The 12,867-nt window shown below is 39.4% G+C and overlaps 1 protein-coding gene across 1 annotated transcript; it reads left to right on the top strand.

Annotated features, from left to right (window-relative positions):
• Nucleotides 1-9,642: 9,642 nt before the first annotated feature.
• LOC125997149 (zinc finger protein 436-like) lies at nt 9,643-10,680 on the top strand. Its single transcript, XM_049765602.1, has one exon. The coding sequence runs from the start codon at nt 9,643-9,645 to the stop codon at nt 10,678-10,680; it is 1,038 nt and encodes a 345-aa protein (XP_049621559.1).
• The last annotated feature ends 2,187 nt before the right edge of the window (nt 10,681-12,867 follow it).

Below are 12,867 nucleotides of genomic sequence, written 5' to 3'. Positions count from 1 at the left end.
CAAAGCAAACGCCTTACTACTGATACTATCTATTGCTCCCAGCCCCTCACAATGTTAATTTTTAAAATAATTTTAAATTGAATTCCCATGTCATACATTTACAAAGGTGTTCATGGACTATGTTGTTCATCGGAGACCGGTCATACAATGTCCAACATCCATCCCTTCATCAGTGCACATTTCCCATCACCAATATCCCTCCTTCCCCCCACTTACCTCTATGACAGACGTTTTTTCTTTCTCTTTATCTCCCCACCCCTTTTATCTCTTTGCTATTACTTATTTAGTTTTATTAGCGATAGTTCAGTGAAAGAATACACAAACAAATATCTTGTTAAAGTGATGAAGCTAGAAGAAAAAGTACATGGAAGATTACTAATTTTTAAACTTCCAGATTTTCAAAGAAAAAATGCTTCTAGTGGAGATATTAGGGCATTGTGAAGAATGTAACATTGAGTTAATTGAAGAAAATGTAGAATCCTTGAAGAAAATGTTAGAAATCTCTGAATGTAAAGAAAAAAAGAAAGACTATTTCTGACTTGAATTAAGGCAGAGAGTCCAGAAAGCATGAGTTAGGAAGGAAAAAAATATTTTCTGAGCTGAAAAGTAGAGAAAACCATGTTGGAAATAAATGTGACCAGAACTTGGTGTTAAAAGCTAGGTTGGAGGGGCCGGGAAGGTAGCGCTAGAGGTAAGGTGTCTGCCTTGCAAGCGCTAGCATAGGACGGACAGCGGTTCGATCCCCCGGCGTCCCATATGGTCCCCCCCAAGCCAGGGGCGATTTCTGAGTGCATAGCCAGGAGTAACCCCTGAGCATCAAATGGGTGTGGCCCAAAAACAAACAAACAAAATAAAAACCAAAAAAATAAAACCAAAAAAAAAAAAAACCCAAAAAGCTAGGTCGGAGAGATAGCATGGAGGTAAAGTCTTTGCCTTGCATGCAGAAGGACGGTGGTTTGAATCCTGGCATCCCATATGGTCCCCCGAGCCTGCCAGGAGTGATTTCTGAGCGTAGAGCCACTAGTGGCCCCTGAGCACTGCAGGGTGTGTGGATTATGAGGCATTTGAGCAAGGGAAAGATAAATCAGAGTTGTTTATTATGAGAATTAATCTGACAGGTATTTGAACTATATTGGACCATAGAAAATCTATGTCAGTTAGAAGGCTGGTTATTTCAGCTATATAGGAAGCAGGTCGTGATTAAAGCAGGGCTTTAGAGAGGACACTGGAGATGTCATTGTAAAACAAAATCAATAGGCCCTGGAAACCTATTGTATATGGTGGTGGTATAGAGGAAGAACTAAAAAAATAAAAACATGGGGCCAGAGTGGTGGCGCAAGCAATAGAGCATTTTCCTTGCATGCAGCAAACCTAGGATGGACCTGGGTTAGATCCTCTGGCATCCCATATGGTCCCCCAAATCAGGAGTGATTTTTGAGCGCATAGCCAGGAGTAACCCCTGAGTGTCAATGGGTGTGTGCCCCCCAAAAATAAATAAATAAAAACATTCCAATATTATAAACTTCTTATGAGAGAGTGCAAATTTACTTCCATCAAATGTAGGATGAGGACTAGAGATTAATAGAGATTTGTTCTATCATAGAAAGATCATATTATGGATATATGTGAATATATTAAGTTTATTATTTATTTACTTATTTTGGTTTTGGGCTGCACTTAGGGGTACTCAGGGGTTACTCCTGGCTCTGTGCTCAGGAATCACTGATGGCTGGCTCTTGGGACCATATGAGATACCAGGAGTCAAATCCTGATCAGCTGCAAACTCCCTACCCTCTATACTATTATTCTGGCTCTTGTTAAGTTTATTTTAATTTGTACCAGTGATAAAAATGTGATGTATATTGAGGGACATCTCAGATTTTGTAATAAGATAATAAGTATGTAGATTATATATTCAAGCTTGTTTCCTTTATAACTCAAGTATGTTTATATACTAAGACTGATGAATTGGAGCAATACCTCTTTTAACCTTATTATGACCTTCTTGGTTAGCCAAGTGTCTGTGGTATATAGATTTTTAAACTGCATTCAAAATCTTTAGCTAAGGAGTTTCTTAAAATATCACAAAAGACCTTAAATAACAATACAAAAAAAATCAGTGCTTATCCAATGATGGATCTGGTTTAAGATTTTAGCTTACATATTTGTAAAGTGAAACTCAAAGAATTTCTACATTATATTTGACATGTTTAATATATTTTAACAAATGGCCCATAGACAATTGCTGTCAGGATTGATGAAGTAAAATATAGCCTCACAGTTGGAAAGCATAGTCATTATTTGAACAATATCACTAAGAAGAAATGTTCAGATCTCAGTAGGATTGTTTAAGAGTAAAATTTTTGATATTTAATCATCATCTTATCAGAAATTTCTAAATTGAGGGAGAGATAATATCTGTTATTGAGAAAATATTCATTTATAACAGACAATATTTTAAGAAGTATGTCATTTCATATCTGTAATTTCTAATTTTCAATTAGTATATTTCATGCATCTATCATGATTAATTTAGTGGTGTTTTCAACTTTATTCATTTAATTCACTTTTTGGGGAGTGACTTTCTAAGAGATGAGAAGTGGGCAGAATCTAGAGATGCCAATGCAAAGCATGTGCTTCAGATCTTTGAATCATCTCTTGAGCCCTAGACTTATTTCTTTAAATATATGTAACATATAACAAATATACATATATGTCTAAGTAACATCTTTATGTGTGGAACCGTGTGCATGTATGTGTGTGCATGCCAAATATAATGGTCTCACATGAATGTGATGAGTCTGGATTAGAGCAAGAGTGATGTTCCTATCTCCCAGAGAAAGAGTATCTTAAAAATATCCGAGAGAGAGAGAGAGAAAGAGAGAGAGAGAGAAAGAGAGAGAGAGAGAGAAAGAGAGAGAGAGAGAGAACACCTAACCCAGAAGCAGATGAATGAGGGTTGGAGGCAAGTGAAGAGGGCATCAGGAAGGGTGAGAGGGAACTGTTAACATTGGTGGCAGAAAACATGCACTGGGGAAGGTTGTTGTACATTATATGACTGTAACTCAATCATGAACAATTTTATCTGTAGGAAAAAAAAACCTGTATTATGAACAACCTTGTAACCATGAGTGCAGAGTCAGGAGTAACCCTTGAGCATCACCAATTGTGGTCCCATAAATCAAAACCAACAGAAACGTGTTCTAGATCAGTTAGGTACCCTTCAATCTGTTGTCCCACTATTTTAGAAAATGGTGAGGGGGGGAAGTAAACGCCATTTTTTAAAATTCAAGAACCAAGAATGATCTCAAGGGCTAATTCATCCTTCTATAAAATAAACATCTTCAGAAAAATGGCATTACAGTAACATTTCTAAAACTAACATTGTCATCTTTGGTGCCCTGTAAAGTTTGTCAGATGTTTAATAGACTAAAATACTCTACATAATAAATGTACCCACCCAGAACTGCTATCACACACACACACACACACACACACACACACACACACACACACACACACACACACCAAAGATCAAATTTATCTCTTAAAGTTTAAATATATTGAATGGATCAATTGACCTTTGTCATAGAAAGTTGTCTTTGTAGCTAAGGTAACAAAAGGATTCTTTCCTAAAGATCCACTATAGAGATAAACAAGCAATTTGTTCTCAGATATTCACTCTATTTTCTATCCAGCCTTTTAACACCATTAATATGGAGAACAAGAATTTCTCTTTTCCCCCATTTCTTTCCAAAAGCTGTTCATTACCCTTTGTAGATTTTTAAGGGTTGGAAGTACATTGGTTTGAGTTACTAGGTTTGACCTAGCAGTGGTCCTCAAACTATGGCCCGCGGGCCACATATCGTATTTGTATTTGTTTTGTTTCTTCATTGCAAAATAAGGTATATGCAGTGAGCATAAGAATTCGTTCATAAGTTTTGTTTTTACTATAGTCAGACCCTCCAATGGTCTGAGGGACACTGAACTGGCCCCCTGTTTAAAAAGTTTGAGGACCCCTGATAGGGGCACTTTTAATTTTAATCCTAGACTTTTATGGGAAATTATAAAAGTATCTCAGAGAACTTTGTGGAGATGCGCATACATCTCTTACTGTAACTTTCCTCCTTTTCTCCTTTTCCTCCTTTTCTCCTCTTCAAAAACACTCCTCAAGGGGACAGCGAGTCTGACAGGGATCTGAGTGAACAGGAAAAAGTTGGTTGTTCCTTTGAGACCTGGGGGTATCCACCCTCAGCTGGGGTTAATATTGTTCATAGTATTGCTGTTGGAATCAACGTTCTCTTTAGATAACACATAAATCTCCTGCTGCTTACTGACAGATATTTTGTTTGGCATGTTCCTTTTGCATTTGGCAAAGTCATCAAAAGGCAAAGCAGCCCATATGATCCAGAAAGGAGAAAATAAGATCAATAACTAAGATACTGGATGAATTCTAACAGCGGCCAGGTGGACAGGAGAGGAAGCCTTTGCTGTCACAGAGATTATTTTAATAATAAAGGAGCATTTTGAAATCCATACAAGTATATATCAGGAAGATACCGTGTTTTGAACCAAATGTTTAGTTATTTCACTTTATTGTACTTGTTCTTGCTGTGGTGACAATCAGTAACACCCACGGAAAATGCCTGCATCATTTTGGTCCTGATGGCAGAATGCTTTAGGGAATCTAAGGAATATCTGCCTCCGTGCTAACTAAAGGAAACTGAGAGCTGTTTGTTCTTTTACTTCGCTAAACTCTATTTTCCTCTTTTGAACTCTCACCAGAGTAACACATATCCATGGTAAAAAGAAAATAACCTTAAAAAATCACAGTTCTCTGCTCTACTCTCAGTCCCATTTTCCAGAGGCCATCATCCCTTCTGCATTTGGTAAACATTGATTTAAAAAAAATAATAACTGGGGGCCGGAGAGATAGCATGGAGGTAGAGCGTTTGCTTGCATGTAGAAGGACGGTGGTTCAAATCCCACATCCCATATGGTCCACTGAGCCTGCCAGGAGTAACTTCTGAGCGTAAAGCCAGGAGGAACCCCTGAGTGCTGCTGGGTGGGACCCAAAAACCAAAAAATAAAATAAAATAAATGACTGATCTTACTCTTTTGTGGTTTTTTTTTTTTTTTTAGCATTTTCTGAGAGATTATAATAGCAAGTGCTTGAGTATTTATACTTCAAGACCTTGCTTTCATATTTATAACAAACAAACTATATATATATATATACATTTTATATATAGATATACATATATATACATATAGTGATAGTAGCCACTTTAAAAAAAACTTTTTCTTTTCTTTTTTTTGTTTTTTTTTTTTTTTGGGGGGCCACACCCTGTGACGCTCTGGTTACTCTTTGCTATATGCTCAGAAATCACTCCTAGCTTGGGGGACCATATGGAATGCCAGGGGATCAAACCGCGGTCTGTCCTAGGCTAATGCTGCCAAGGCAGATGCCTTACTGCTCTGCACCACTGAGCCAGCCCCTTTTTCTTTTCTTTTTTGTATTCCAGTAATTACTTTTGAACTTTTAATTATATGCTGTTACTTCATCGCTAAATTTAAAATAAGTTAATAACCTATTATCTATTCACTGACTAAAATAAGAATATTCTTATTTATTCTGCCTAAAATAAGAATGTATATTTTCAAGGTTAAAGCTAATTTCATTCTTCTTTGTAACTTAACTTTCTTGTGTCACTTACATATTATTTAAAAGTTAACATCAATATGATTCAACTACTGTATTTCCTTTTTTTGACATTTTAATAACAAAATTTTATTCTAGATTGCTTATATATTTCTGTGTAGTATACTTGAGTCTTTAATTTTTTGTCTCATCAAACTTATATAATATCTTTTGATATGTAATTCAATCAATTTGATTATGTGTTGTTGTTGGGGCTCTGCAGTACTTGGGAATGATTATTTGGGAGAATCATACAAGGCAGGTCACATGGGACATGTATCTTAGCTCTTGAACTATCTCTCTGACCCCATGGGAATAACAATTTTAAATTAGATGGACATATTTGACTTTGATTAGGAGTAATGTCAAAGCTGGGAATGACTGATATGTGACTATTTTAGGAAGAGAATTTCGGATAGTGGGAATAATAATGGCCCCTAAACAATAGTGTTTTACTTCAAGGATTAGCAAGCATGGCTGAAAGAGAGTGAACAAGACCTGTATGGTAGGCAGTGAGATCACAGAGATAAGAGAATGAGAAGATTTAGGCCAGCTCATCACAATAAGGACTTTTCTGTTTTTATTCTGGATGCAATGCAAAGCATTGCAATATCTAGTACAGAGTCTGAATTAATTTAGAAAGATTTGTATAACTTCTGTGTTGCAATTAAGTGTAGGGAAGGTATTAGTAGAAACAAGAGATACTTTGCGGGGAGGCAATTGAAGTAATGGTGATGGTAGTTGTGAACAGGAATGCTCATGGAGTTGGTGAGAAAATGCCTTCTTGAGAATCTGTTCATATTTTGCATAAACTTTGTTGAAATTATTGGTTCTTTTCCTCATTTTATATTCTTCTGTTTACTATATTCTGTCAACTAAACTTTTGCATTTATATTTTCAAGGTTAAGGCAAATTTCATTCTTCATTGTAACTTGTCTTTCTTGTGTTATTTATATCTACTAAATTGGAACTATTTTTTTGGGGGGGCCACACTCGTTTGATGCCCAGGGGTTACTCCTGGCTAAGTGCTCAGAAATTGCCCCTGGCTTGGGGGGGACCATATGAGACGTGGGGGGATCGAACCCTGGTCCTTCCTTGGCTAGTGCTTGCAAGGCAGACACCTTACCTCTAGTGCCACCTCACCGGCCCCTAAATTGGAACTATTAAAGCTATCTTATAATTGTTCATTTAGAAAAAACAAAAAATTATATTTTCCTTTGTTCTGATTTAATTTAAATGAATCTAATTTTATGCTTTCAGAAATTGCTTCAAATTTTGCCATATTTGAGCTAGATTCCTATTTATATCACACATTAGAAAAAATATATTTCTTGTTTGTCTCTTCTGAAATTTCCAATTTCCTTTCTTTTATCCAGTTATCTTTCTCCAATGGCAACCCTTTTCTTCCTGATGGCATTACATTTGAGATCAATTTACTTCCTATTGCTTTAGATTGCCCAATAAACCTTGTGCACAATCTCACCCTAAAATTGCTTTCTGGGTTACTTCCATTCTTATGTATATTCCACATCTTTCTCTTTGTTAACTTGGACCTTATTTCTCTGGACTATTTCCCAGAGTTCTTAATCAGAAAAACAGATGATAGATTAAATTTCTGAGGAATTGTATACTGAACATCTTTGAATGTTGCAGGCAGAGAGACAGGAGTGGCCTGGTGATGGTGGATGTTAATAATGAATATTGTGAAAAAATTAATCCTAAAATTTACAAAGGTATGAAAGCCTTTGAGACACAGGCCCATTTGAGGAGACCAGAAAACCAATGGATGTAGAATTCTACGCCTGGAACCTAGCTGAACTCTTAGGAGAAACTCCACTGTAGAAAGAAAGGCCACACTAAGAATATTAAGGAGAAGATCATTAAAAGCTCCAAGCTCTTCCCCATGGCAGCCACCCTAGCAACAGACTTGGGGACAATTTTGTGAAAATTGTATATAAACTAACTTGGCAGAAGGAAAAGCTTTTCTCATTTAGGGGTAATGGCTGGCATCCCTGTCTGTGATGTGTATTTTCTTTCCTAATGGCATATTTGCTTGCATTTCTCCTTGAGATGTGGACTACCTTTCTCTGGCATACATTTCCCCACTTTAGGGTCATGGCCTTTAACTCCTACTTTGGTGTGTACTTTTTATTGTTCCCACTCTAGAGAGCCCATGTTCTCTCTTGAGAATATATCTATTTTTCCCTCACCTCATCTCCCAAATAAACAATTTTTACTTCACCATATTTCTCCTCCTGAAAGTCTTCTCTGTGAGGGAGACAGACCTGGTAAGTTTTAGGACTTTGTTTTTCTGTAAAGAGCAGTTTCTCCTTCCAGCCTGAATCCTATGGCTCCTTGAATAGTTGGGGGCCAGAGATCATCTCCCATAACTAGAGGGTAAAATAGGACCCAGATGTGGTCTGAGGACTTCCTAGAAGGACTGATGAGACTGTATCCAGCAAATTTTCATCACCAACTCTCCTCAGTTCTAAATATCCCAGGCTGTTCCCTGGGTGACTAAGGTGAGTGCAGAGGTAAGTGGTAAACTACCTTTTCCAAGCTGCTTCTTATCATACATCCCCTCACCCCATCCTTCACATAAGCCACCAGGGGATCCTACTCTTTCTGTGGGAGTCCCCTTTCCCACCCAAAGCACAGCTTCGTACTAGTATATAATTTGACAGACAACAGACTAACCATGTACAAACACTTTTCTCCCTCCAAACTGTGACTATTATTTTTCTATCTTCTAGCACAGAGAACTGATATTAAGAAGCTTGTTAAGGGCCGAGCAATATTACAGTGGGTAGGACATTTGCCTTGCACCCCATATGGTCCCTGAACCTTCCAGGAGAGATTTCTGAGCACAGAGCCAGGAGTAAGCCCTGAACATCACCAGTTGTGGCTCCCAAAACCAAAAAATAAACTTAGTATTGGTCCACTGTTCCTGAAAAAATAACTTGTTTTCTCTTCCTCCCTAATTACTTAAGCTCTTTTTTTAAGTTTTGGGCCACACTCAGCTGTGCTTCAAAGCTTCCTACTCTGACTTCTGACTCTTCTGATCTCTGACTCTATTCTGATTCTTCTTCTGACTTCTGACTCTGTTCTCAGGGACCCTTCTGGTAAGGCTTGGGGACCATATGTGGTATCAGGTGATACAGTGGAGTAGAGAGGTAGAACTCCAGGCCAAATAGTAATTGGTCATTTTAAACCTCACAATGAAAAGGTCTCCAGTCAAAATAGGTAATGGGATGGTTGGGGGTGAGAGATAGCAGAAGATAAAAAGAAATTCCCAGCCAGGCAACACTCTTTGTATCAACATCTATACTCAGACAGATGGCAAAACAGCAGGAATTTCAACCCCCCAACATGTGACTATGATTGGAGAAAAACCAAGGGAACAGTGTCCTAGAGGTATAGTTCTTTACACATTGTAGGGGAGTAGATAGGGAGGGACAGGATGTGACATCATATGAGTAAAAGGCCTGGATATCAAGGAGGCTCCCCTCAAGAATAAATCCACTTTTACACTGTCACAGGGATTGAATATGATGGATCAGCTGCATGGACAGCAAATGCCTTACCCACTGTACTAATAAAACCATGAATAGTTCAATATTTTTCACAGTCATTCACAATAGCAGAGATATGGAACAGCCTAAATGTATATGTCCTAGATGAATAGAAATAATGTATTTACACGTTCCTTCCGTCTGCATTTGATCAATTGCGTTTTGCACGTGTGTGGCACCTTTGAAACTTTCCCACGCGGGCCACCCACCCAGCTCCATTCTAGCCACCGATGCTTTGGCACTGTCAGTGGAACGACATTTTGGGGTGCTTGGAAAATTGCCTTGAAACCAGCCCTGATATCTTGGGTCGGAACAAAAAGATTTGAAGACATTCAGAGAGAGCAGTCCTTCCAGAACAGAAACTGCAGGATGAAGGCGAACGTTCATACTTTTAACGATTTTAAAAAGAAAGCATCCAAGCAGATGAATAAGACTGAGTGTAATAATGATGGGCCTGAGAATCAGGAAGGAGGTCTCGGGGCCCCTTCATCAGAAGATGGCAAGAACTCTCCTGTGAATAAGCAAAGAAAAAACTTAACCAAACGGAAGAAATCTTCCTGTCAGGAGAAAACCAGAGTGAAGCTTACAGATCACAGTCAAAATTCAGAAACATCCATCGAAGAGAATGAGGAAAATGGAAAGGGTCTCTCAAGTGCTTCACCTTCCCACGATCATGCCTCCACCAACACTCCCGAGTGTCAGGATTGTGGGCCTGAATCTAAGTGTTCTGCACACGTTGGTGATTCCAGCACAACCTCCTCGAGCAAGAATCCAGATGAAGGAGAGAATGTCTCCACTGAAGCCTCCCACCAGAGCAAGCCCATGAAAAAGAGGTCTAAAAATAAGGTCTGTCTCTGTGACCGATGTGGGAAATGCTTCCGCAGGGCTCTCGAACTCAAAATACATTATCGATCGCACATGTCAGAGAAGCCATACAACTGCAAGGAGTGTGGGAAGGGCTTCGTGAGGTCGTCTCATCTGACAGAGCATATGTACATCCACAGTGGGGAGAGGCCCCACATGTGTGATATCTGCGGTAAAGGCTTCTCCTGCGCCTCCAACCTCAAGAGACACCTGAAGACCCACAATGGCCAGCGGCCCTATGAATGTCACATATGTGAGAAAACCTTCATTCAGGCTATCAACCTCGACTACCACATAAAATCTCACACGGGCAAGAAGGCGCATCAGTGCCAGCAATGTGGGGAATGCTTCAGGCTTCCCGCCCAGCTGAGGTACCACCAGCAGAAGCACAGTGGAAAGAGACCCAATGAAAAGCAATTGGATCGGGAGAGGCCCCACAAGTGCACGGAATGTGGGAAAAGCTTCATCCAGTCCTGCAACCTCATCTCCCACATGAAAATTCACCCTGAAATAGAAATACCTAACTTTGCGTTGGTAAACTAGTTGGGAACTAGTTGTTCAGTTACTAGATGGTGCATGTGAGCCCACATTGGGAGAGATACTGAATGCAGGAAATGTTCTATGCATCCTCAAATTTGTTTTCTTTCTAGTACACACACATACCACTAATTTGGGGCGGGGGCATACTCAGTGGCACTCAGGCTCTTACTGCTGGCTCTGATTTCAGAAATTTATTCCTGGCAGACTTGGGGTACCCTTTAGGATGTCAGGAACTGAACCCAATCTGGGTTGGCTGTGTGCAAGGCAAATGCTCTATTGCTGTGCTATAGCACCAGCCCCCACAAGTTGTGAATTGTAAACCAACACTATCATCCGCTCTGTGCTGTGTAGATCCAGCCTTAACACCTTTGTGTGTGTGTGTGTGTGTGTGTGTGTGTGTGTGTTTAGGGGGGCCACACCCAGTGGTGCTTAGGGGTTATTACTCTTGGTTCTGCACTCAGGAATCACTCTTAATGGGTTCAGGAACTATATGGGATGCCAGGGAGCCACCCAGGCCAGCCACATACAAGGCAAATGCCCTCCCTGCTCCAGCCCCAGATGCTAAGACTTGGAATATACCTTACACACACACACACACACACACACACACACACACACACACACATATACCTATAAGTCTTCAAACTAGTCCTCAAATCTGATCTTGACTAAGAAAATCTACATGGGAAAGATGCCTTTTATGAGAGACAAACATCAGAAAGGTCTTACTCAGCCCTCACATCAGAATCCAGTAAAGAAATGGCTAGAGCCATAATACCTTGGGACATATGCCTTGCATGCAGCAGACCCAGGTTCAATCCCTGGTAACCCTGAGTGTTGTTGCTGTGTGACTCAAATAGTGTGAGATTGGGTAAATGTTTATTCAGTTCACAAGTGCACTCAATGAATGGGTAAGATTGTGGGAAAGCTTTTGATCCTTTTTACTCTATTTTATATGAACTTTATTAAATTGCTTCCCAAAATAAAAAAAAAGAAATAATGTATTTATATATTAGAGAAGAATTTATTAGATCATGAAAAAGTAGCAAATCCTGCCATCTGGGAGAATTTGGGTTTCAGCTATAAAAAAGAACACACCTCTTCACCAGTGCAACATTTCAAACAGCAATGCCCCCTAGCTCCCTTGATCCATGCTTTCTTTGAGTTCTCTGAGGATCCTCCATATTTCTTCTCTAAACTGAGAGGCTAAATAGGTGGTTGGCACTTTTCAGGTCATCAGAGCTGCCAACTTCATTCTTTATGCATCCTGTTGGCCTGCATTGTTTCCCCATTGTCATGCTTGGAGTGTGGTGTTTTCTGTGTGCTGTACTGGGGTTCTTTGGCTAGACGTTGTGTGAGGCAAGGAAGCAAAGCAGAGCACAAGGCAGAAATCAGGCCCCATCCTTTGGCTGGTGACAGCTCACCTTTCCTGATGTGTCTTCAGGAGATGTTCTCTTCTCAGGAGCTGTTATGGCTGGAGTGGTTTGTGCCTGCCTCACGAAGCACAGCTGGGAGCAGAACCTCCAAGGACATTGTTAAGGATAATAAGCAAAAGGCAAATACTTTGCTTTAAATAATTTCATTTACATTAGGTATTTAAAATAATCAAATCATTAGACAGAAATTAGAATGGTAGTTCCAGGGGCTAGTGGGTGATAAAAATTGGGGGTTGAATTTCAATCATTATAGTCAAGAAATTTGCAGTATGAAAGATGAAAAGGTTTTAGAGCTCTGCTAAACAACTTTATGCCATTTGTTAATAATATTGAATGTGCATGAAAAACTTGTTAAAAAAGTAGAGTTTATGTGATTTTTTTTTTCGGCCCACACCTGTTTGATGCTCAGGGGTTGGTTACTCCTGGCTAAGCGCTCAGAAATTGCCCCTGGCTTGGGGAGACCATATGGGACGCCGGGATTGAACCGCGGTCCTTCCTTGGCTAGCGCTTGCAAGGCAGACACCTTACCTCTAGCGCCACCTCACCGGCCCCCCTATGTGATATTTTTATAGTCACAAAATTAATTAAATAAAATCTCTTAATACTTGTTCTAAAATTTCATGATGTTATGTTATGTTTATAGATGATTATTTTGTTTGACACTCATTTACCTGTAACTCTTTTACTAGAAATACTTATCTCTTTCTTTAATTCTGGAGGTAAACAAGCAGAATAGATAGGAACTCCTGGCAAT

The sequence above is a fragment of the Suncus etruscus genome, chromosome 19 (genome assembly GCF_024139225.1).
Source record: "Suncus etruscus isolate mSunEtr1 chromosome 19, mSunEtr1.pri.cur, whole genome shotgun sequence".
NCBI lineage: Eukaryota > Metazoa > Chordata > Mammalia > Eulipotyphla > Soricidae > Suncus > Suncus etruscus.
Note: the sequence above shows the minus strand (reverse complement) of the source record. Positions and strands in the feature narration are given on the sequence as shown.

What these genes read in the sequence shown, in the direction of transcription:
- LOC125997149 (XM_049765602.1), top strand. Translation starts at nt 9,643, where the DNA reads ATGAAGGCGAACGTTCATACTTTTAACGATTTTAAAAAGAAAGCATCC.